Raw genomic sequence first — 24,715 nt, forward strand, 5'->3', positions numbered from 1 at the left:
CGGGGCTGGGATAAAAGATTTCTTTTTATGATAATTATCTTAGTGAGGAACGTTTTTGCATTTTTCTTTCTGCGTTTTCTGAGTTTAACTGGGGTTGGGGGAGGTGGCTGTTGGGGAGGCAAAGGAGAGAGCTTGACAGCAGAGGCTAGGAAAAGTCAAATATTTGATGTCGGACTATTGTGTGTAGAAAGCAATTAGCCCACAAATGTGTGATCAATTATTAGGAAAATGTAGACCCGTGTTATTTGGTATTGAGGGTGGGAGGCGGGTGGGGAATAGGAATTAAGGGCTTTTTTTTTTTTTTTAAACCTTTTGGAAGGAAGAAATTTCATTATTCAAACGACATTCCACAGTGGAGCACTCTCCTTAAGTAGACTTCTCTTCTGAAGTTCTCATGTGCTGTCTAAGATTCACAGGTCTTTTTCAACAATTATTTTAAGGAAAATGAGACCTTCCTTTTGCTACACTGATCTCGGCAATTTATTTTCTTTTCTCGATGGCCTCATTAAAACCAAACTTTAGGGGAGAATACAGAGAGGACCCAGATGGTAAAATTGTTCTTCTGCGGTGTTTCCCTTTCCACCAACTCAGGGATGTGGAGTGCTGCTGAAAAAAAGAGAGACTCCTATTGCTCGGCTACGTGTGGGGCTGAAAGGGGAAACTAAGGCAGAGTTCCCTGGGTCTGGTCTCAAAACCTTCTTGTTAAATCCAGAGCCAAGCCCCCTGGCTGGTGGGTGGGTGCCTCTCCTTCACCGAGGAATTAAGAGTGCTCCTTGGAGAACCTTGGTGTTGATGGTATTAATCATTAAGCCTAGGTGTGTTTGCAGGGGAGGGGACGGGAAACAGGAGGGGAGCTCGAACCATCTCCCTTCTCATTAGGGTGGAAACAGCTGGAAGGAGAGTACTTTTCTGTTCTCTGGTGGGGTCTCATCCAATGAAAAGCAGTTAGTGAACCCTGGAGCCACCTACTCAGCACTGACATTCAAGGGACTGCAGGGCCTGTCCTCTGTGACCAACAGTCTTCCTCAAAGCCACCGTTCCAGGACCCTGAGTGCACAGACGCTGCTTAACACCATGAAGGACTAGCATCAGTGTGTACGTCAGAGCCTAGAGCCTGTGTGAGGCTGGCTTTTCCTCAAGCATTGCCTCAGAGATGCTTGGGTATGGAGGGACACACGGGGGAAGGTACTGTCACATCCTAATGACCAGTACTGACAGACAAACAAGAGAGAAGGAAATTCAGAGAATATCTGCAGCCCTGCTGAAAGAGCCTAAAAACACTGCAGCCTACTCTGGGCCCCAACCCAACCCTAAATTTGCCCCTCCCCCAATAAAATACCCCCTAACATTCCTCTTGGACTTTTAGCTACTGGTGGACATCAATTTTAAAGATGTCTATGCTGCCATCCTCTCTTTCACGTGACACTGAAACTTCTCATGGTGGAGAGCTTGGGTTCCTAGGCTTATAAGCTACCAAACTGGCTTTGGGTCTTTTTTTTTTTTTTTTTAGTACTAGGGAAAGTATAATTTCAGCAAAGGTATAATTCGGTATGATTCTAATTTACCCATGTTGTCTGAAGCCCTCCTTAAATTCAGGATGCAGCAGCTCTGAGGCCCAGGAAAGGAGAGAGGGGCTGTAGGATTGAGATCAGAAGGTGCTTTGCCTGCTGGCCTGAGGTCTGCAGAAACTCAGGGAATGGTCCTGCCACATGACAAGAAGCAATGACACACCCTGCCCCACCTGCACTGGGGTGGGGTTCCCGGGCTGCTGCGGGGTCTTACCATCCAGGCTGGGTGGCACTGCACCCAGGGAGTAGGCACCCTCCTTCACGTGCACCAACAGCTCCTCACCCGGCTCGATGTCCTTAATGACTTTATAATAAACCTGGGATGAAGAGACCAAAGAGGACAGATCAGCACTGGTGCTGTGTGTTGTCATCTGCAGAGCCACCTAGTGGTCACTCTGCCCTGCACGCCGCCAATACTGCTTGTCAGGGAGGCTGCCGTGGGCCACCTGATCAGGCTTCTAATTACTGCTAAGAGGGTCCCCGTGAGAACTTTGCAGCTTATGTTCGAAAGGAATCAAGTCTCTTTTAATTTATTTCATCCTGTTCTGGGATTTAAGGATGCAAACTTAAATACGTGAACTTCCAGGTGGGGGTCGGCACCAGAGCAACTCACTGTCCATCTGGAGTGGAACCTGAGTCCGTTTTTAATATGAAAATGTGACTATAAGCAAAATACCTTGGCCTGGGGTGGAGGGAATTAGGGGTGCAGAGTGCATTTGGTTGCTAATGAAAGTGATTGTGAGCTGGGCACAGGCCTGATGGGCTGAGGACACTGGGCTGAGATTTCCACATGAGTGTGGCAGCCATGAACCAGGAAGGCTGGGGGTGAGGAGTGAGTGCCTGTCATGAGCTTGGTGCCCAGCAGGTGGCAGGGGGTTGAAGATGGTGACACCCCTGAGAACCCAGTGAGGGACTCCGGGTAGGTTCTGCAGGCTGAGGATGTCTAAACCAGCAGCACCAGTCTGAATCATGTCAGCTACAGCTTGCCCTCATGTGTCCCGAAAAGAGTCATCTGTGGAGGCCAAGATGCAGAAAGCTAAGGGAGGCCAGGCCATCAGAACACTGTGGGTGCCGGGTGACTGTGATTGGGATGAACTGGGTCTTCCTTGACTCTGCCAGACCCTGCCTTGAAAACACCAGGGATACAAGTCCTCTGAGTGGGGTCCAGGACTCCCACAAGCACAGCTGACTCAGGAAAGCTTGCATCTGTAGTCTGGAAGTGACTGACATTTGAGTGTGTTTCTCTCGGGGAAATCCACAACCTCCCTGTAGCATGTGGGTGTTTAGGACACAATTCTGATAACAGGGACCGAGGAGCTTCTGGCCTGCATCCTGATCAGAGTACTGGCCAGGGCAGAGAGGCCTCAGAGAAATCCACCTGCCCCTGGGAGGCCTGGTGCCGAGACTCCTCCAGCTGTCTAAAGTTGTCCCTCTTCACTGTCCTCATGGAGGACGGGGCCAAAGACAAGAGGGGACCAGTGGACGGAGGAATGTTCTCCAAGTAAACAGGGCTGGTCATCATGCAGGCAGGGAGGGGTTTCCAGGGACTGTGGGGGAGGTGTGGTCTTTGCCATGAGTGACGCTTCTGTCCCTATTTGCTGGCCAGTATTGGTCCAGGCTCAATGGCAGCTGGCTCTGGCTGAGAGCTGTGGCTGTATGTGGTCAGGCCTGCAGAGACTGAACTGAGCCTAGTCAGTGGCTTGCCTTCCAGGCTGCACCCGCCCTCCCCACAGTTACAGGCAATTAACTCCAGAGTGACACCAGTGAGTTCCAAAGGACACATACAGAAGTGGTGCTGTGTCCCCAGTGCCCACTGGCTCTCATTCCCAGGACACCAGACTGGAACTGCACACAGTAGAAAGCCGGCAGGTGTGCACACATCAGTGTGTGACGTTCCTTCACGGTGCCGTCAGTAATAATTATTTTATTTTGCAGTTATTCTATGGTAGGAGGTTTAAAATGGAGACTTAAAAAAGGGACCACATTTTCTCTAATGAAACCAACTGTTATTAAGATCCCAGTTTTGCATCACCATATCTTAAAAAAAAATTCACACAGTGGCTGAGTAGTTTCTTAAAAAAAAAATCAGACTTGAGCCACCTTATTTCAGAATCAGATTCACTCACAGTGCGGGATGCCAAAAAGCAAGTCAGTGCGGGAGGCCACGCCAGTACCGGCTCAGCCGAAGGGCGGGTGTCAGGAGCCCTTAATAAGCACAAGCCCCCAGCAAGCGAGCGTATACAGCAAGTGCATGCTTAGTGCCTCAGCCTCAGCGGCCTGGGCCCGGGCACAGGGGTTAGGGGAGCGGAGGGTCGGGGCTAGGAGGCCGCTCCCGGGGTCCGGGGTCCGGGATCCGGGTCAGAGTCGCCACGGGCCTCTCCCCTCTGCGATCGCCGGGGCGCGCGAGGACGGGCTCCGGGGCGCGCGAGGACGGGCTCCGGGGCACCGGCTCCGGCTCCCGTGTCCTCCTGTTGCCCTGCTGCTGGGTCCCCCTTCCCGGACGCCGCCGAACTCCCGGGACCCCCCCGCCCCCCAACACACACACACACACACACACACACACACACCGCATGCCTCTCCCCCAACTCATCAAGGCTGCGGGAACCCTGGCACACCCAACTCCCTTCCGCGAGCCCCACCAAGCACCTGGGAACCCACCCCTCACCGCCTCCCCACCAAAATAAAATCCCTGCTGCCGGGGCCTCCCCCGACCCGACTCTGGCCTTCGGCGCTGCCCAGACCCCCAGCCCTGGGACCCCACACCCCCACACCTCTGCTCCCAGGCTCACCGGGCCTGCCGGGACCCCCATTCCGGCTCCGAGGACGGGAGCCTCCCGGGGGACCCTCCCGGCCCGCGTGGACATTGTAGCGCGCTGGGCCGCGGGCGCCCCCTCCTCCGCCCGGGACCCACAGAACCTCCGCCTGGGCGCCTGGCGGGGACGGGCGGGGGACACCAGGCGGCGGGCTGGGCAGCTGCGGCCGCAGGGACTTTGAGCCTCGGGACGGAATTAGTCGCTATTAGCGCTAATCGCGGAGCCAAGGGCGGGGCCGGGGTGCCCCCGACCTGCCTCCACCTGGAGGGGGTACCGAGGCGAACAGGAAGGACGCAAACTTTTCCAAAGTCGCCGACTCTGCCCTTGCCTGCGGGCGCGGAGGTGCACGGAGAGCTGTCCGCGTTTTTGTTTTTTTTAATGACCAGTTCCAAATGGCACGAAAGGCCTTATCAGTCAGGCGCGCAGTGAAAGCCACCATTTCTGGTCCGCGGGGCCCAGGTGACTTCCTGGGACAAGGGCCGGCTTCGGTGGGAAGGGAACCCCCGCCGATGGAGGACGGAGGAGGTCTGGGTGTCTTTTGACTTCTAGGGTGGGCGTTAAAAATTGCCATTTACAGCACTGCGCCAGGCCCCTTCAGTGCAGGACTCGTAATAAATAATTGAGACCCCTTAAAAGTTTTTGCAGTCGGTTTATTGTGTGGCCCTCGGTCCTTGGTGCTGAGACCTGTGGATGGATAGCCAATCATGGATAGGCTGTGGCAGAGTTTTCACCCACGCGAAGGAGAAAGTTTATTTAAGGAAAAAGTAACCCGGGAGTCTGATATCTTTCAGCCCCCAACAGCAGCTTCAGGGGAGGGTGGCCTGCAGGAAAGGAAGCAGAATGTGTCTTTGTTCCCTGTTGCAGACCTGCAGCGCTGCACGGTTTTAGTCATGTGTGAGTCGTCAGGCTGCAGGACTGCAGACCTGCAGTCTCCTTGTCTTGTAAGGATCCGAGGGTGGGACCCTCTTACCAACAGCTGAGCTTACAGCCCAATAAATGTCTGTTCTAAACAGCCCTAAAAAATAATGATGGCAAACAGACAGGGCCTGAAGTTGAGCTTCTGTTTCCTCCCTTCTGCCGACAAGGGCTTTTATTGAACTTGGGAGAACGCCACTGAACACAGGTCCTTGGAGTTGTAACTGTACTTAGGGTGACCCAGACTATTTTCTTCCCCTTTTATCACTTTCCAGACACAAAGAGGTGGCTCCTTGGAGGCAAATGGAGCTCTCACCCAAAGGCAGATAATTGCTTGAAGAAGGTTGGGTTTAGGGCAGGACAAGTTATAGCCACTGAGCCTTTTATAAAAACGAATATCACTACTCCCAGCCACATTCTGGAAGACAAAGAGATAACTTGCGATGGCTGTCAGCTTTTGGATACTGTCTCCTTCTGAAGCGTGTTGAAGATACTGCTTTCAGATATGAAGACTTAAGTGTCACAATTTTCATTTATCTAGAATTTTAATATTTATATAATGAAAAATTCCATCTAGCTTCCGCCGGGGGCGGGGGGCCGGGGTGGGGGGGAGCGGGGGTAGAAATGAGTCGCTTGCAGGTTCATGGTCAGTGAATTGAATACAGGGCAGCAGCCACCACAGTCTCTTCTCTGGAATGAAATGGTTCTTTGTATCCATCACGTGAACTGCTGGACAATTTTATTCTTCCTCTTCGTTGACCAGTATAAAAAATTTTAAAGAAAGGTAGGAATAAAATAGGTGAAATGTCTTTCCCTGGGCTTGTTTTAAAAAAAGAAAAAGCCATTTCTCATCATCCCGGACTTCGGAATTCACCTGGCTTGAATTGATGAAGGCTCTGGTGTGGTTCTCTCACAAAGATGGGCACATGGCGAGCAGAAGTCAGATTCCTCTAAAATCTTTGTTGAAAAGCAAATTTACCCGGTAACCCTCTTGTCCTACTGACAGAATTTGGATCCTAAGGTCATTCCTGGGTATTCTAGTGAATCTCTTGGGACCTCTGAAGACATTTGGTAGGTCCCAGTGCTGTTTCTTGGCTTCAGGGACTTTGGAAGTCTGACCCATATATCCTAACTGCTTGCTGTCCTGAAATCGTAAGCCGGCTCCCTCTGGGAAAGGGCTGTGGACACCCAGAACCCTGAGGCCATTGGAGCATTTGGTGTTTAAAAGGCAACTTTCAAAAATGCTCCACGATCCAGCAGGCGCAGCATTTGCAGCTGTTGTGAAGCGGGCAGGGGGCTTCCTTCCTCTTTCCCTGAGTGCAGGACTTCCCTCCAGGGCTTTCCTCTGGCCTGTTTTGGTTGCTTGCTTTTTCAGAACTGGATAGGAGCAGGGGACAGCCATTCTGGGCTCATTCTGGCAGGCTCAGGTCTGGCAGGCTCAGGGACATGCAGACACCTCCTTCCTCTAGCTCAGGGAGGAAAAGGCTCGTCGGTGTTCCTGGGATTTGTTACATTTGTCTCTTCCCATGTATTATTGAAGCAGTTTTATTTTGTGCCTAAATCTTTATTATTTTGTTGCTATATATTCTGCCACCTTCCCAGCAGCTCAAACATTAAAAAAAAAATCTATGCGTTTATTACTTTCTTTGTTTACAGTGTGGATCAGGATTGTAAAAATATAAATTATTACTCATTAATTAAATGATCAACATTCTTTGTGTGTGTGTGTGTTTTGGGTGGGGAGGACTGAGGTTTGAACTCAGGGCTTTGCACTTGCAAAGCAGGTGCTCTACCGCTGAAGCCACACTTCCAGTCCATTTTGCTCTGGTTATTTTGGAGATGGAGTCTTGTGAACTATTTGCCCAGGTAAGCCTCGAACCTTTGTCCTCCCTATCTTAGCTTCCCAAGGAGCTAAGATTACAGGCGTGAGCCACCAGCACCCAACACAATCAACGTTCTTAAATGGCCTCTTCTAATAAAATGGTACAATTAATTACAATGATATAAATTCTGACAAATGGTCATTGTGCTGTGACAGCATGGCTGAATTTCAACTTTGTGACCCTCCAAATACAGGATCACTTTGTTCCAAAGAGAGCCCTGTGGGATGTGACAGTTTTTCTGAATCAAAACAGTTTCCACCTATTTCAAAATGACACTGTAACCTGGTTGAGAAATATTGTGGCCAATCCCCTAGCTGGCCTTCGTGTTTTCAAAGGTAAAAATGGTCTAATTGTTGGAGGGTACCATTTGAACTAACCAAATAAAAAATTTATGATTGTGAATTTTAAACTTATGTAGGATAAAGGAAAGAAGTGAGGAAATGTCAGGGGGATCAGAGCAAGACGCCCCTGTTCAAAATTCTAGCCGTGGCAAATCACACACTCTGATGTGGGAAAGGGGCTCCAGGTTGGGGCTCTTTTGCTTTTTGTTAAAGCCAAAGACACCAAAAGAGACCAACCCTTGGCCACCAGGCTGCACGGAGGCCAGCAGCACCCAGTTTTCATTAAGAACAAGCGTTGGCTGGGTGGACGCGCGGCTATGTGCCCCTGGTCGATTAATCTATTGCTAAATTGCTTCATTAACTCACTGGGGGAGGGGCTGCTCTGTCTGCTCCGCTGTGGGGACACCCAGCCCCTTCTTGTTCAGTGTCCTCAGCTGAGGCTGAAGCTTTCTGAAGCTTTCTGGCCACAAGCCTGGCATGGTGCCCGGGCCCTCTGCTCTGTGGTGGTTGTGCCGGACAGTCCCTGGGGCTGTCCCAGGTAGGGCAGGTTTAGGCTGCCCTTCTAGATAAGGGCTGCTGTAGGTAGCCACAGAGCAGAGTGGGGCAAGCTGGCCTCAAAGCCTTTCCAAGGTGTGCTAAGGAGTGTGGCCTCAGGCAGCCCCCACCCTCAGCCTGCTGGCCGGTGCACATCCCGCCACCGACATTCTTGCCTTACTGAGAAAATGTGAGAAAAAGAAAAAAAAGCCCCTCTGTGAATAGGCCTCTGCCCGCCCCCTGCTTCCTCCTGTGGGTACTTCATTTCCAAGCCCTGGTTTTCTTTCTTAACATCAAAACAAATCCAGGAACAGACCCTGGCTGTGTCTCCTAAACATTTCAAACCAACTCATTTGCTCATAATTTCAGAAGAAAGAACCACCCAGGGGTGACCTGGATGTCTCGAATTTTCCAAACAGAAAGAAAGATGTAGCAGCTGGGGTCAGTGGAGGCATAGCCGCTGGCTGAGCAAATGGAGACGGCTGTGGGTGCTTCTTTGCCTTTGGGTTTACACTAAGCTGGAAAAGCCAGTCAGAGCCTCAGTGATGACTGCTGATACGCTTGGTATCCTGCAAAGCTTTGGGGCTGCCACCCTCAAAATCCCGTGAGAAAGTTCTGGTTCCCCATTGACTGCTGTGGGTGTTTTGCTCCTACCAGATGGGTCATACTAAAGCCTTTGATTTTAGAAAGCCACAGAACCGTTGGCCTCAGAAAAGCTTGGTATGCCTTTCTGTGGCCTTTCTATGTGTATAGAAACCACAAGTCACCTTTTAGGTGGCAAGGCCAGGCCCAGGAGGAAATCATGGACCACCATGGCCTCTGCTGCTGCTTGGGTCCCTCATCCAGAGCCACAAGGTGGAGGGCCAGGGAGGTGCAAGGGATGGAGCAAGTCCCTTCTCAAGAGGTCCCCTGGGCAGGGGACAACTCAGAGCCACAGAACGCCTAGAGTCTCATTGCCTAGACGGAGATAGGACCAGCGAACACATGTCACCCTGAAGTCCATGTTACAAGTGATGCAAGTTCATGGGGAAGATGGAACCTGAGATGTGTGAGGGGCACAGAGCCTGTCCAGCCCTGCCGGGAAGGTGGGGTACGGGCCACTGTGCTCCAGTCCACCCACTCGGTGTCCACCCATAACAAAGGTGCCAGGAAGGAGCATGTTGGAGGGGGGGTCTCCAGAGAAACATGTGACAGGCACTGAGCCATTCTGAGCCCCAGAGTTCACTTCTTCTCATGTCCGTGTTCTCCAGCCCCAACTAGCCACATAGGAGCAGAACTTTTTCCTTTGTACCGAGGCAGGACTGGTGTGTCAGGTGAGGCTGGGTGAGGGCACGTGGCTGGTGGTCTGAGTTGGTTTCTGGCTAGCCTGGAGCTGCACAAAGCCAGGAGGCACTGTTGTTCCCAGAGCCTGTCTGAGTCACAGTTCCTGCAGCCAGTGAGGGCAGGTATAATTCAGTGAGGTGCAGAGGAGACACAACTGCCTCTCCCTCCCATGTGGCCCCAATGAGTAGGTCTCTCTTGAGGACAGAGCATACCCGGGAGTCCAGGCTTCTGAGATCTCACAAGTTCTGACCACCATTAGCAGGAGATCCAGGGTGGAATCAAAGCTCAGTCTGCACATTGACACAGTTTTCAGTTCGGAGCCGTCTCTCTCCTCTATGTGTTGGAGGGCTGGTCTCCTCAGGCCAGGGTGCCTTCCAAAATTTTCTCTTAAGATACTGAGACCTCTTCTGCTCTTCAGTTTCTTCTGAAAACTGTAACTGAGGTCATGAGTCTTCAACTTCAAAACAGGGCCTATGTCTTTCTGACTTCAATATTTTCCCCACTGAATACCCTGGGCAAACGCAACACAGTTTGATGCAACACAGACATTCAGACTCAGATTCCTTCCTTCAGCATCAGTGTTGCATGGGGGTATTTGCATGTCTGTGTGTGTGTGCTCTAGTGTGAGAGATTGTTCACTGTGTGAATATGTGTGCATGAATGTGTGTGAATGTACTGCAGGTGTGGCTGTGCTTGTATGTATGCAAGCATAGTGCACACATGGGCCCATGGTGCTTGTGTATAATAGCCATAACTTCCTGAAAAATCCTGCTAGAAGCTGTCGAGTGCATGGAAAATCTGAGAAACCTCATCAATAAACCTCCTCAAAGAGAAGCTTATCTTTAAGAATCTTTTTTTCTTATTACTATTTCAGGAAAAATTTAAGGTTAGCCCCAGAGAGGGTCAAAGCAGCCTGCTTTGCAGGAACGGGTATCTCCGTGGTCAGGACCAGGCCAGCAGAAGGGCGTTCTGCAGAGGCTGTGGCCATCCTGAAAGAAATAGCAGCTCTGCTTTTGGGAGACTAACAATTAGTTGGAAATCTATTATTCCCTTTGAAAAAATGTATTTCTAAAAGTCACTTCATTCAGTGAGCAAATATTTATGGAGACTACATGAGTTTCTCAGAAAAATTGTTCATATTATGAATTTAAATGTTATTATTCAAAGGCATTGAACACAATCCATAAACTGCTCATTTTCCTTTGATGGCCAAAACTCAAAGCTGAGATTTTGGGGTGGAGAACAAAGAGCCCGACAGCTTGTAGCATGCCTGATGCAGTCTCCTCCAGCCCGCTGCTCTGGTGCCCAGGAGAAATTGCTGCGGGGATTATGAAGATCAGAGGTGCAGCCTTGCAGGGCTTGGGCAGGAATCTCAGGTGCCTTGTAGCATCCAGGAAGAGAGGTCTGTCTTCCCTCGGAGGGGAGGGACTCAGCACAGGGTGGGAAATGCCTGAGGTGAAATTTCTGCCTTGGGCATTTTAGAGGTAGCATCTAGTTAAAGCCAAATTCTTTCTGAGTGTGTAGCTATCGTTAGGGCCAGGAGTCGAAATCAGGGGCCATGGCCAAGTTGGAGAGATACACTAGCAGGTGAGAAGCCATCTGAAGGAGTCTGATGGTACATCTAGCTTGGGTAGTTAGCAGAGCCAGTGAGCTCCTGACTTGAGCATGGAGCTCAGAGCAGGGCAGCTTGTAGATAAAGCTGGGATTGAACTAGAGGGACTCAGCAAGGGTTCAGGGTCGTTAGTCTTCTGTTCTGGCATAAAGCATCTTCATCCCTGGTCCAGGTAGTGGAGGGACAGTTGGCTGCAAAGCAGTGGCTCCCACTTGGACCTCAAGTGGAGCTCAGACAAATGCTTCTCTGAAATATTCATCATAAAACAAAGATTTCTGAAGACAGTTTTCTCCTTGAGAAGGTTATCAATCTGTGTTTTCTAAAAAGCTTGCTTTACAAAGAGACTCACCTTACTGCCTCAGTTAAATTCTGATAAATATTTGTTTCCTAAATCATAATAAAACCTGCATCCTTCACTGATCTAATCTATGTCTCACAAAAGCCCTGTGAATCCTGCTGCAGCCCCTGCCATGGCCTCTGCCATAGCTCCTTGGTTTCCCAGCAGACCCTCAGGACACAGCCAGACCCATGCTCCAGAGGGCCACTTTGAGGAGACCCCTGTGCCCTAAATCTGATTCTCTTTCATACAAATTTCATTTTCATCTGGAGGCAGGAAAAGATCTTTAAAGTTCTGTTTTAATGTTTATGGCTGTTCTCTTTTGCTTTAATTTCTATATTATTATTTTTGCAATTGGAAAAAGGTTTTCTTTTTCTTTTTTCCCCTTCAAAACTTTTGGTTCCAACTGAGGGCCATCGAAGTCCTGGTAGGAGAGGGCGATCCATGGCCCTTTCTGGACCAGCTGGTGTCTGGTGTCCAGTGTCCAGTGGAGTCACTACTTGTCCAGACTGAGCCCAGGAGCTGAGGAGACCGAGCCCATGAGGGAGCAACATCTAACATCCTGCAGGGGGCCAGGAGGGAGGGGGGCTCCCTAGAGTCCACTTGCTGTGTTTTTTTTAAAAATGCAAAATATTTCTGTAGTTAAGAGCCTTGAACCACCTTTAAGAGCTTGCACAGGTTACAAGCGAATGTGACCTTCGTTATGTGGTCTTCTCCAGTGGTTTTGGAATCCCTTCTTTGCAGATGAGACCTCACTTGCAGACACAGGCAAGAGCAAATGGCTTTGCTGTCAAGGGGCTGGGGCCTCTGGCACCTCAGGGAACTTCATGTTCTGGGAGCACGGGAGGGAAACTGCCACCAGGGGCTGGGCTGGAGTGTGGAGAGTCTCCAGGGACAACTGCAAGCTTTAAGTTGAAGAAAGGGGCAAGGTGACAACCAGCACTGGAACACATTGCCTTCTCTCCTGATCAACTGTACGTTGGCTGCCTGCCCGGGAGTGGTGGCCACAAGAAATACAGCTTGACGGGCCAGAGACCTATGGGCTTCTTGTCTTGAGAGGCTGGGCATGGAATGGAAGGGGTTCCTCAACCCTGGGCAACCTGAGGCCAGAGCCAGGATAGCCCAGCTCAGGAAGACTATCGTTCAGTTTGCTCCTCGCTGGAAGTAACGCTGTGCCAGAAACAGGCCAAGTCCTTGGTGGGCAGATCAGGCTGTGATGTGATTCAGGCACCTGGGCACTGGGGGCCATGACTCAGCCTGGCCTGGACTAGTTGTTTCCTGAGTAGCTCTGGGCTGGAGCTCCATCTGGAGCACTTGGTTAAACAGCACCACTTAGACAGGATTCCCTTGTGTTTGGTTCTTGTTCTGCGCTTCTCTTGTCTCCCATAATTTGTAGGGCCTGTAGCTTGGGTTCCTGCAGGTCTCCTTCCAGCCACCAACTCTCATTTCTCTGGCACTGTTGACCTCAGGCAAGGTCTGCCAACTGAGGCTCTGGTGAACCATTCCAGGGCAGCGGAGCTCCCCAGAAAGCCAGTACTGGCTATATGTCAAACGGCCACCCCCACGGGAGGACAGGGCTTAGCCAAAGACCTTGACAGAGGTCTAGCTGCTTCTCACCTCAGCACCCCATTCACCTGGATACTATGTCCCCAAGAACAGCTCCAAGGGTCTGCAGCCCTGCGAGTCAACCCAGACCTACCTGCTCGTTGATCTGACACATGGTGAGGTTTTGGTCATCGCAGGAGCACGCCACACGGATGTACTTGAGCCAGCTGCCGGCCCCCGTCTGATGAGTCTCCACACAGAACTTCTCACTGCCCAGGTCTTCAGAGATCTGCTGGAGAAGAAGCAAACCAAGGTCAGAGGCACCTTGTGTGGCACATGGTGCTCTGACCCCACATGGACCTCAGCCAGCTCCACTGGGATCCCCAAGGCCTTAGATCACCCAGCCCACATGTGCCTAGGAGCCTCTGGGAACCTGGTTGAGAGGTAGGGACGGCCTTTTCTGTTCTCACCGAGCAGATTACTGCCCTGACCAGGCAACCACATGAGTTCCCAGCATTGTGAAAACTCCCCAGCAAAGCCGTCCCAGGTGTGAGGAAGCAGAGGCCACTGGGTCTAAGAACAGAGCCTCTGCTCAGGGCACTTGGGTACTGGGCTAGAAAAAAACATTTTCAAAGGTAAAGGTGTCACTGGGTATGCAGCTGCATCTGAGCCTGGGTGCCCCGTGTGTGCATGTGTGTCAAAGTGTGCATGTCTGCATTTGTGTTCACGTATGTGTGTCAAGGCGCGCATGCATGCCCTTGCATGTGCATGAATGTGTTAAGGTGTGCACATGTGCCTGTGTGTATGCACACATGTGTGTGTGTGTCAGGCATGGATGCATGCCTCTGCAAGGTTATAAACATGCCCCTGTGTGTGCCTGCATTTGTGCATCAGGTATGCATGAGTGTTCCTGTGTGTGCATGCATGTGTGTGTGTGTGAAGGTGTATACATGTGCCCTTGTGAGTGCATTATGTGCCAAGGCATGTGTCCTAGTGTGTGCATCCATGAGTGCATGAAGGTGTACACATGTACCTGTTAGTATGTGCATGTGTGTGAAGGTGTACATATGTGCCCCTGTGAGTGCATGCACGTGTGTGAAGGCTACACACGCACCCCTGTCAGTGCGTGCTCATGTCAGCTTGCACATCACCCTGAGTAAGAAAACCTTTGTTTCCTTAACACTGGGAAGTTTCAGTTTGACCCAGATGCCTGCACAGGACCCCTGGCATTGCTTTGTTTTTCTCTTGATGCTTTCCTCTGAGTTCTTCTGGGCTCTTTCGACAGCAGGGCAGCAGCTTCTCAGGCTTGTTTTCTGATACAACCCCCCATCTCCACTCCTGAGGGCTTTTGTGCCTAGGAAGCCACTCAGAACCTGAAGTGGGCATGGAAAAGAGCAGGAAGAAGGTTGGGAGGATGGACTCAACCTGTGGCTATCACTCCCTGGTCCAGCAGGGCAGGTCTTTTGTAAACTCGGAGGGTAGAAGGGAGGTTGGTGGGCAGGGTGAGCAGGTATCACGCACTATCATACTGAGGTCCTGGAAGTAGAAAGGCTGAGTACAGGGGTGCAGGTATGACCTGGTGCCAATGTGCAGGTGTGTCCAAGTGGACAGGTTTGTCCTGGGGGAGGTATGTCCAGACATTCCCAGATGTGTGGGTGTCTAGGTGTACCCAGGTGTGCAAATATAGACAGGTGGGCAGCTATGTCTTAGGGCATGTCTGTTCAGGTGTGCAGGGGCATCCTGGGGCAGATGCATCCTGGTGTATATGTGTGTCCAGTATAGCCAAGTGTGTCATGCATGCAGGGGTGTCCAGGTGGGCAGATGTGTTCATGTGGGCAGGTATGTCCAGGTGGACAGGGATGATGGGAGCAGGGAATCTGAAGGAGCCAGTGAAGTCAGAACAGTAAGGCAGTGAGTGTCCAAGTAGGGGGATGACACCAGACACCATGGGTCTCTTATTCCCTGGGGTCCTCCTTGTGCTCTGCCACGAAAGGAGGACCTGGGCAGGAGCTGTGCCCTCAGGTCTGGGAGCTGCCCACTCTGCCAGAGTCAGGTGCTTTGTAAAGAGGTTAGGAGGTCATGTGTATAGAGCCTCCCTGAGTGACCTGAGAGTAACTAGTGAGACCCACGTGCTCCCAGAGTCAATGAAGAAACAGAGATTCAAGGTCAGTGTGTTGGTCAGGGGCCTGGGTCCGTCTGTACCACGGCACCCCAACTGCCATGAAACCCTGGCCCTCCAGAAACCTGTAGGAACCACTGTGGCAGCCCCCTGCCTTCAGTGACGAGCTTCTGAGAGGAAATGCTCAGGCCCAGCTTTGCTGGACATCTCCAGTGCTGACTGAAGAGGGGCTGTGGCCCTCAGCTCTGACAAGTCTCTGCTTTGCATGGACTTTATTTTTGGTGTCAGACAGGTGGGACCAAGAGGGGGCAATCTTTCTGACCCGTTTCAGGTCCCAGGAAGTCATGGGTCCACTGGTGTTGAGCGTCCTGCTCCAAGACCCTCAACTGCTTGGCAAGCATTTTCTTGGATTCTGGGCTGCCTGGGCCTGACACGGGACCTCTTGTTCTGAAAGGTTCGACATTAGCACCAACAGTGCATCTCTGTCTCTTCTCCAGATACTGACAGAAAGCCAGATTCCTGAGCCCCGGAGGCAGGGTCTTCAGGGTCGTTCTTGCTCGACTTGCTCTGTCTCTGGGCTGACCCTTGCCAGTGAACGGGTTCCTGACAAAGGGTGGGCAGGGGAGACTTGGAGATCTGCCGGGCAGAGGGGTGCTCCTGGGTTCTCACGCAACCTGGAGGTCACTGTTTATCCTGTGCAAATCCAGGGCCAGCCCTACCCAAGTAGGTACCCAAGTCAAGCAACCCTGGCAGGTATGGCTGGGGTGGGGGAGGGAGCAGAAGCTGTGAGGAAAGGGCTATGTGGATGACAGTCATGGGGCAGCTCTCCCATCCTTCCAGGGCCCACCAGCCCCACGTGGGGAAGCTCCTCCCAGGCACTCAGGCCTCTCACACCCCCTCCCAACTAAGCCCCACAGGAAACACTGAGAAAGCCGAACAGGTGCAGCCTGGGGTTAATGGTTAATAACACCTCCATGTGCTAAGGCAGCCTGGTCCTCTTCAGGGTCACAGGGAGGGAGAGGTCCTAGTTGCCAAGGACCATGAACCCCTCCCCTGGATGCTGGAGCTCCCTGTGGGTCTCTGCTGCACACAGCTTTGTGCAGATGGGTGCCTGACTGCCAGGCTCTATGTTTCTGTCTCCCACTATGCTGTGCCTTTCTGTGCCTCTTACTTATCTGTGCCTCTTTTTGTCTCTGTCTCTTTGCTTTTCACTCTCTTTGTCCCCATTTATGGTGCAAAGCCTACAAGATCTGGTAAACAGTGCTGTGAGCTATCATGGCTATCATACAGGAGAATTCCTGTCCCCAGGGTTCTCTTGGGGTCTGGTTGTGACTCAAGGGTGTTGGCCTGGCTTTGACTTCCTGGGCATGAGGCCTGTCTCCTCTAGAACAAGAGCCACATCTTTACCTAGCTAACAATGATTTCAACTGCCTGGGAACTTTTTGGCATGCATGCATGAATGCATGTGGGTATACGCACATATGTACATGCATGTGGTTCAATGTACACATGTGTACAGGTGCATAAATGCATATGTGAGGGCGTATATGCATGTGGATCTTTGCATGAATGTGTGTACACAGGCACATACATGTGCATAAAATTGTGACCATGCCATGTTCATATGTGTGTGTGCACACATGTGAACACGTGCACACATGCATGTACGTGTGCTGGTACCCACGGGGGACTATGCACGTGCATGCACATGGATCTTTGCATGTGTGTATGTACATGTATACACAGATGGGTCTCTGTGTATTCCATGCACATGTGCATGTATGTGTGTACATGCATGCATGTGACTGTTGGCATGTATGGGGATCCTTGCAAGTATGTGCATGCATGTGAGTCTGTGAGAGTGCGTGCGTGTGTGTGTGTGTGTGCACATGTGTGAGAGTGCATGCATCCATCAGAGGTGGCAGTGGGGTGGTTTTGGGAAAGGACAAATCAGCCCTAATGAGAAAGTGACCCACAGCCACTGCTGGTCCCATCCGGGCCCTGTGATCTGCCCAGGACTTCTCCCTTGGAGTCCATGCCTGATGCAGTCACCTGAGCCCTCTTCACCACCACTGCCTGAATGGCAGGTCTGTGGGGCACCTGGTGCTGTGCTCCAAGACAGCCAGTATGCTGTTGAACACTGCACTGCTGGGGATCTTTATGGGTGGACAACCCTCTCCTTGGCATGTCTCTTCACCTCGCAGAGCAAGTGTTGAGTCCACACCATGGTCTGAAGGCACTGGAACATGTCCCTGTGTCTTCCTAGCACTCTTTGTGCCACAACAAACATTTCCAGCTCTTTTGACAAACATGGCCGGTTGTCTCCCAAGTGGACACCATCTCAGAGTCTCTGGTGTGTCCTTGTCTTCCTGGGTATAGAGACCCAGAGCCCAGAGCCAATGACAAATCCTCCAGGGCCCCAGTCCTGAGTGCCAGGCCACCCTTTCTTACTCTGCAGGTAGGGGCCACCCTCTGACCCAACAGCCTCTCCTTCCTGGTCATGCCTGGAAGGCTGGCCTCAACCCCTGGCCCCTAGGACAGTCACAGAGTAGAGTTACTTCATTGTGGCCCTAAAGCTTTGAGGAGGTTCTTTTCTCTGGGCTGGGCACCCTGGACCCTTCCATGCCTTTCTCCCAAAGACCAGCACTCTCTCTGAGAAGTGTCTCCCCAGGACGCCAGGAGGATATCCTGCCCCAGGTCTGAGCTGCATATGCACTAGGAGATGGGCCAGGCCTGTGTGCTGGGTGGACAAGCTTTACCCATGATGCCACACAGGTCTTGCTCCCTCTTCTAGCATGGAGAGTCCAGCCCCAAGGGTATCAGGTGGTCCCTGCTGGGCACACTGATGGACAGCAGGAGGGACAGTAGCACGGACAGGGCCTCACAGCTGCAGCTCTTCTGCCCAGATCAGGGGAGCACACCTGAGGGGATGCTGGTCTGGGGTGCCACAGACCTGGCTTCTGCTGGATTCTTGTTTGGGGGCATGGATGCACCTGGGCCTTTTTTGATTCCAGAAAGGGCAGAATAGAGTGCAGAACCTGGGTCCCCTTACCTGCTATTGCTGCATTTTGTAGAAGAGGAGAGGGCACCCACAGAACATGACCACTCAGTGCTGCCCAACTCTAAGGCAGTAGTGTGAAAGCCCGCCTTCCCCTCCCCACTAGAATGTTCTAGAGCTGACCTGAGGACCACAGGGTTTTCATTCCCTACACCACCTCTGGAACCCAGGACAGAAGCTGGTCACTGCTTCCTGTCCCTGCTGCCTCTGGAGTGGGGCTTGCCACACCCACGATAACAGAATCCTGTTTTTTTCTCCCCAGCTCAGGGGACCTCAGGGCACCTACAGGGACTCTGACCAGAACCTGCTGGGCTCTGTGTGCTCCCAGAAGGAAGAACTGGCCCTGCTGAGAGGAGTCATCGGGGGGAGTAGGTGTTATGGCTACAGCCATGTGCAGCTGAGCACATGCTTGTGTTGGTGTCAAAGATCTGATGCCAAGGGTGGCAGTGCCAGCCTAGCCTGAGGCAGAGGAGCCTACTCTTTCCAACTTGGGTGGACGCCATGTCAGCCATGTCTAGGAACCAGACTGCTGCTCAGGCCTAGGCTTTGGTGTGAAGTCATGTAGCTGTGGCAGTTCTAGGGCCGTCTGGGAACATCACAGGAAGCTGAGGAGGAGATGAGAAGTGGATGGCAGAGGAAATGAGGGCTGAAGAGCTCAGCTCTGTTCGCACATGAAACGTGAATGAGGAGGGGTGAGGGGGGTTGGAAGTGGCCCAGTCCATGATGTCCTCTTGGCTTGGTTTAGCAGGAAGTGGCTCAGAGTCCGCTGTGGCTACAAGACTGAATCTCGGTGCAGATTTGGAGTATGCTCCTTGCCTGGTTAACACTCAAAAGCCTGGCTCGGGGGCTGTTGGGATGGACCTTGGGAATCCCAGGACTTCTGAAAAATCTGCCTTCATCTTCCCTGCTCACCCCACTTGGCCTTCCAGCTCCCCAGTCTTCTGCCAGCTTTCCAAGCTCATAAATCAGCCCCATCAGAAATGCTGAGTTTCAGAGTGAAGGGATAGAAAAATTCTCTTAACCTGGACATTTTTTTGCACATCACTTGAAGCTTCCTGCACTTGTAATTTGTGGCACTCTGCTGGGCTGGTTCTTTCACATTTAATGGGCACGGTCAGCAGCCGGCCCTGTCCGGGGTTTGCGCATGGGCAGGAACGCTGAAACATCTGTCGTCAGCTCGCCTAATGGATTCCGACCAAGCAGGAGGGAGCCAGTTGCCCTGTCGGCCCATGTCCTGCATCCTGCAGCTGTGGTGCAGCTCCCCAGAAGTCTGTAGCACAGTGTCTGCCTGACAGCCTGGAACTGACCCATCCTTGAAGGACCCATGAGTGGATTCAGAGCAACCAGCCTGGCCCTGAAGCTGTGTGGGGTCCCTTTTCTGTAGGTAGGCACACACACCCACAGGCACATGGATGGACACATGTACATACACATGCACACAAATACACTCTGGCACACACACACACACATGCAGAATGGCACAGCACACGCACACAATGGTTACAATTGACAGTGTCCACAAGCAGCTGAACAGAAAATCCATTCTTATGATGGAAGCCATTCTGCAAACACCTCAGTGTGGTGGAGGACACAGAGCCCGGATGAGCTCATAAATCTCCATCCTGACACTCATTATGACCTGGTGGTGACATGACCAAGCGTTCAGGAGAATTGTGCTGGGCAGCATGGGGTTGCACTGCTGCCAGCAGACAGGAGCCTGGCAGTTGGGTCAGTGGGCCTGGGACCCACTTGCTTAGAGTGAGAGGGGATGAGGGAAGGGGCAGGGTGGGAAGAGAAGGAGAGAGGAAGGAGGGGAGGGAGGAAGGGAGGAAGAGAGAGAGAGAGAGAGAGAGGGGAAGAGAGAGAGGGCATTTTCTGGGAGTGGCTCCAGGAAGATGCCGGCAGGGTCTCTCAGCCCGGCACTGAATTTGGTCTTCACTGCACAGTTCCCAGTTCAGTGGTCATGGGCAGTGGTCATGGCAGGTAAAGGCTAAGGCCAGGGACCCCAGCGCATGGATTTGGATGTTGCAAATGGAGGCCTGCTGTCCAACCAGAACCAGGGGCTTTGATGACAGAGAAGGCACTGGGGCACTCCAAGTCCACACCTGGAGGACTTTGCTCCAGTGTCAGTCACAGGCAGATCCTCTTGGCTCAGAGCAAGATCAAGAAACACGCATGTTGGAAAAAGTCACCAAATTCCACATTTTTGGCACTTTGGGTCCACGCGTGTCTTCGAAGGGCTAATGAAACTACAGACCAGAAATTCCTGAGTCAACCAAATGCCTCGTGAATGCCCTAAGGTTCCCGGACTTTCTTCCTCCCAAATTCTCCTATCATGGGATACCACGCAATCGTCTTGTGGTTCGCAGATTTCCCTGGATATTTGGACAACTCTGGAGCTGGAGCTCTGGGGTATACGCCTTGCGTGCCCAGCCAGGCTCCCACTTACTGAGCCCTGCTTCCTCTGCAGCCAGTTTCCTCCTACTTCTCTGTACAGCTGCTTCTCTGTGACTTCTGCCCCCTCCATACTGTTCACCTGCTCTTTTCCTTCTCCATCTGGGAATGGAGTGACCCTCCCACCTGCATCTATGATCTTTGTCAAAAAGCAGAAGGTGAGACAACAGAGCAGAGATGAATTTTGGTCAGGCCATGTGTATCACTTGAATCCTTCAAGGTCCCCTGGTAGGACCTACACACCCAGATCTCAGGTAAACAATAAACGAAGCCAAGAAGAGGAGCCATGAAAACCCGGGGCTGCAGCAGCAGCAGGGTCACTGGCCTTCCTGTGACCAGAACACAAACACACCTCAGGGACAATCTCTCAGTGCCCTGCCACCAACCTGCTGTGGCCTGAGTCTGGTGTTTGGGGGTGGGGCTTCCTCTCCAGCAGGTGGCTCATGTATCCCAGCATCTGTGACTTGTCTTGCTGGTCATGGTACAGCCATGACCCAAGAGAAATGAAAGAGCAAGCTTGTGAGTCACACCAGCATTCGACAAAATGAGGAGTGAAATGCAGACTGGGGCAAATACAGAAACCTCTTGGGTTTCTAAACTTTGGGGCTAGCGGGCACCATGACCCCACCAGCAGCCCATGGGGTGGCCAAGGACCCTGGAGAAATGGCAAGCATGCCATCCTTGCAAGAGTACAAGAAGATCTTGGTGGCCATCTCTCCATCCAGGGAGCCAGCCCTGAAAGCCCGTCATTCTCTCTGGGCACTGTGGCTCAGCTGGTCCGGTCTCAGTGTCCCATTTGGAAACTGCTTTCCAGCCGTGTGGAGGCCCATGGCAGCCTGCACGTCAGTGAGCTTTGAGGAATACTGCTTTGCCATGGGCAGCTTGTCAAGGACATCCAGAGTGGATGAGGCACTGGCTTATGTGTGCACCAGGCTACGTACTTCGGATCACTGATAGTAGTGGAGCCTGCTGCCTTCCTCTTGGGCTGCACCTGCCATGTGCTCTTGAGAAATGTGCCCTCCGTAGCCATCAGAGAAGGGTCCTTGCCTGGGTGTTCAGGAGATGCAAGAAGCACAGATACCTCTGGCCCTTTGGGAGTCCTCTAAAGGATTTCTTGGCACCTTGGCATCTCTTGGCACAGAGGCCCTCACAGTGAGCAGGGAAGAGGACATGAGGTACATAGGCACCACCTTGCACCTCTCCCTTGCAGAATGCAAGGTCTCTCTTGTGGGGGTGAGCTAGGGGTAGTGAGGTGGGTGATGGGGAGATATCCCTCCCTCCATTGTCTGGAATTTTGCAGGATGTGCACAGGTCCCTAGAGAAAGCCTGTGATCACTGCAGGTCATGGAATGTGGCTGGAGGCTCCTCACAGACCCAGGTCTGCTGCTAGGCAGCCTACTGATTTGGGGGCTGGCTGGAGGCACTCCCTCTGTAGGGCGAGCCATGCCCCAAAGGCAAGCAAGGCCAGGAGGCTGGGCCTCAGCCAAACTGTAGGACAGATTGTAGTGGATGCTTTGCTTTTGAAATGTTTATGAACTGGACGTTTGCAATTGGTTTCTGCTCACAGAAGCAAGGATGCATGGTCAAGTGGGGAGACCCTTTGCCATTACCATCAGCCTTGGCTTTGGGTTGCTGGAGCAGGGTACAGAGGGCTCTGTTATGATGAAGGTGGGAAGGTCTGCTTTAGGGGGAGGGGAAGTTGAGGCAGAAGCAATATTGAGAAACAAATCCTAGCCTCTAAGAATACCTGGCTGGAGCCCCAGGATCTGCCCTGCAACTCCTGAGGGATCTGATCAGTGCAAACCATTTTATTACAGTGCCCCCAGGAAGAATCTGTGTCACCTGGGTCACCTGGGTCATTTCCTACCAGTGTTTTTGTGATGACTGCCCGACATGGTCCTTCTCCTGGGGGCAGGTTGTGAGTCATAGACTGGAAATTTACACAACCATTTTGTTGTTAAAACTCTTCTCCCAACTATTTTATTTTTGCCAATTTGAGCATTGTATCCATAATTTATGTGAAAAAGTTATGCATCTCTCATGAAAACCTTCTTGCCACTCACATCAGACTTATGTGCAGATCGGGGGTCCCCCATAGGGCACCCAAGGAGGCCAAGCTCTGCCCAGAATTCAAAGTAAAAGCAGTTGAGTGTCTTGTCAACACCAGCGGCCAATCAGGCCTGGACCCTGCTCCGTCACTTCCGGTGGACAGTCTCTGGCAGGGCCTCAGGGGCCATGGCTGGCCTGTATCCCTGTGAGGTGCCAGGGAGGGCAGTACATGCTCCTCGCTCCTTCCTGCTGCAATTCTTGCTGTTTCACTCACTCCACCCCAGGAGGATGCTTGTCCTGCCCATGAGGAAGGATTCCTGGGGAGTGGAACCCCTCACCAGGTCCCTAACCCTCTTCTGTGCCATGCTACACATTGCTACAAGCACCAAAATAGGATTTTAGCTGCTGTGTAGACAACACGGTCAAGGCAAGGATCCATGGGGAGGAGTCTGAATCCGCTGGGGGAAAATGAGTATGGACCCCAGGAGTCCTCTGGTGTCTACTTGTCCTGATGTGAGCCTGTGGAGGCCCCCTGGGACAAGGCTCTCTGGGTCTCTCCAACACAGAGTTCTGACCTCCAGTCATCTAGGCGCTGTAACACTCTCAGGACATTCTTTTTATTATCACTTTTATCAGCATACATTAGTAGTTTGCTATTTCATTGCGATAATACATACATATGTACCATTTGAAGACGTTTACCTGCTCTGCCCATCTGTCTGTGCCCCTACCCCCAGCATTGTAGTAGGAGGATGGAAACTTGTCCCAAGGTCGTGTCCAACAAACACAGCTCAGAGGGGTCTTTTATGTAGGGCTGAGTTCTGCCTACCCTACTGGTGCCCTGCTCTTCACAGAGTGGATTTGTCCACCTCTGGTCCTGCCACTGTTGGCTGACCCCCAGTCAACGCTGTCATGCAAAGTCCTCCAAGTCCCCAGCTGGCTTGCAAAGTTCTCCCTTGTCAGGGCCTCTCGTCTCCACCCCCACAGCAGCCTCAGGCAGTTCCCCATCCTTGGGCTGGGCCCAGAGTCCTGACCCAGGCCTTTGGAGGGAGAGAGGGACTCAGGGCAGCTGTGCAGCCGCTGCTGCTTTTCCTGTCTGTCCAGAATATGCTGACATGGTTCAAACATGAATAACCCCAACAGTGTTTCAAACCTGAATTTGCTGTAAGTCGGGTAGAAAACGGGTAGAGGCCCCAAGTCTGGAGGTTGTACACTGGCAAAGACTTGGCCTTGACCTTCTGAAGTGAGATGCATTTGCTTTTGGTCTGGGTTTTGATCATAAAATCATTAAGAAAAAACCCCATAACCCCAAACCAGATGCCTGTGGCCACACCCTGCCCAGGGCTGCCACAGGAAGCGCTGCCTCTAAGAGGAGGCGAGGCCCAGAAGGTGTCAGGTTCCTTTCTTTGGCTCTTAGATGGTGACAAACTGCAGAGCTTGTGATCTTGGTAACCCCCACAGCGGATGTGAGAGGAGTTCCCCACAGTGGGCTAGCTGATGTCACGGGCCTGGGGTGTCCAAAAATAGCAGGCACGTGGGATCCCAGGCCCTGTGGGAGCAGTGCCTGTGGGGTGAGCCAGATCTTTTCATTGATAGACAAAGGATCCCACGTGTGGGTACCCTTGTGCTCCACCCATCTCTTTCCCTCTTGCTGGGAAATGTCCCTGCCAGATGTCCCCAGTAGGACTTCTGCACTCCAGCACATGAACTCAGGAAGGGTCCAAGTCCTTGAGATCGTTAGATGCTCTCCCCCGTCTCCATCACTGACCACAACTGGCACCAGGGAGCAACTTTCAGGTGGACTTCAGAACTCGACGCATCCCATCTGGGAACAACCCCAAGTCTTCCCTTCCCTGTGTGTCCTACCCAGGGCAGCGATGTGTAAAGCCCAGGCCCACAGCCTCGGCTCTGAGCCCTTTCCATCTCATCCGTGGGCAGGAGGATGTAAAACATCCCTTTGGCCAGCACCATCCCATGGTCTGCAGATACTGTAATCACTACTGCTTCAGACAACAGTGGCCATTGAGATTTGTTATTGCAGTCATTGGCTATCTCTCCCAGGGGTAGCCACTGTTGGGACCACATTTGCAGATGGGGAAACTGAGGCACAAAGGAATCCAGTAATTGGCCAGAGGTTGCATGGCTAAAAAGGATCAGATGGACT

At 52.1% G+C, this 24,715-nt stretch overlaps 1 protein-coding gene across 3 annotated transcripts in view; it reads right to left on the reverse strand.

The window, feature by feature from the left end:
• Prdm16 (PR/SET domain 16) overlaps positions 1 to 24,715 on the reverse strand; it is a 318,554-nt gene that overhangs the window by 30,391 nt on the left and 263,448 nt on the right. For 2 of the 3 annotated variants that reach the window (XM_074081539.1, XM_074081541.1), the window contains exons 4-5: positions 13,026 to 13,163; positions 1,783 to 1,885 (exon numbers count right to left, since the gene is read on the reverse strand). In XM_074081539.1, coding sequence (XP_073937640.1) covers positions 1,783 to 1,885; positions 13,026 to 13,163 — 241 coding nt within the window. The remainder of the gene's footprint in view (positions 1 to 1,782; positions 1,886 to 13,025; positions 13,164 to 24,715) is intronic. The other variant, XM_074081540.1, reaches the window with a different exon arrangement.

The sequence above is a fragment of the Castor canadensis genome, chromosome 7, assembly GCF_047511655.1.
Source record: "Castor canadensis chromosome 7, mCasCan1.hap1v2, whole genome shotgun sequence".
NCBI lineage: Eukaryota > Metazoa > Chordata > Mammalia > Rodentia > Castoridae > Castor > Castor canadensis.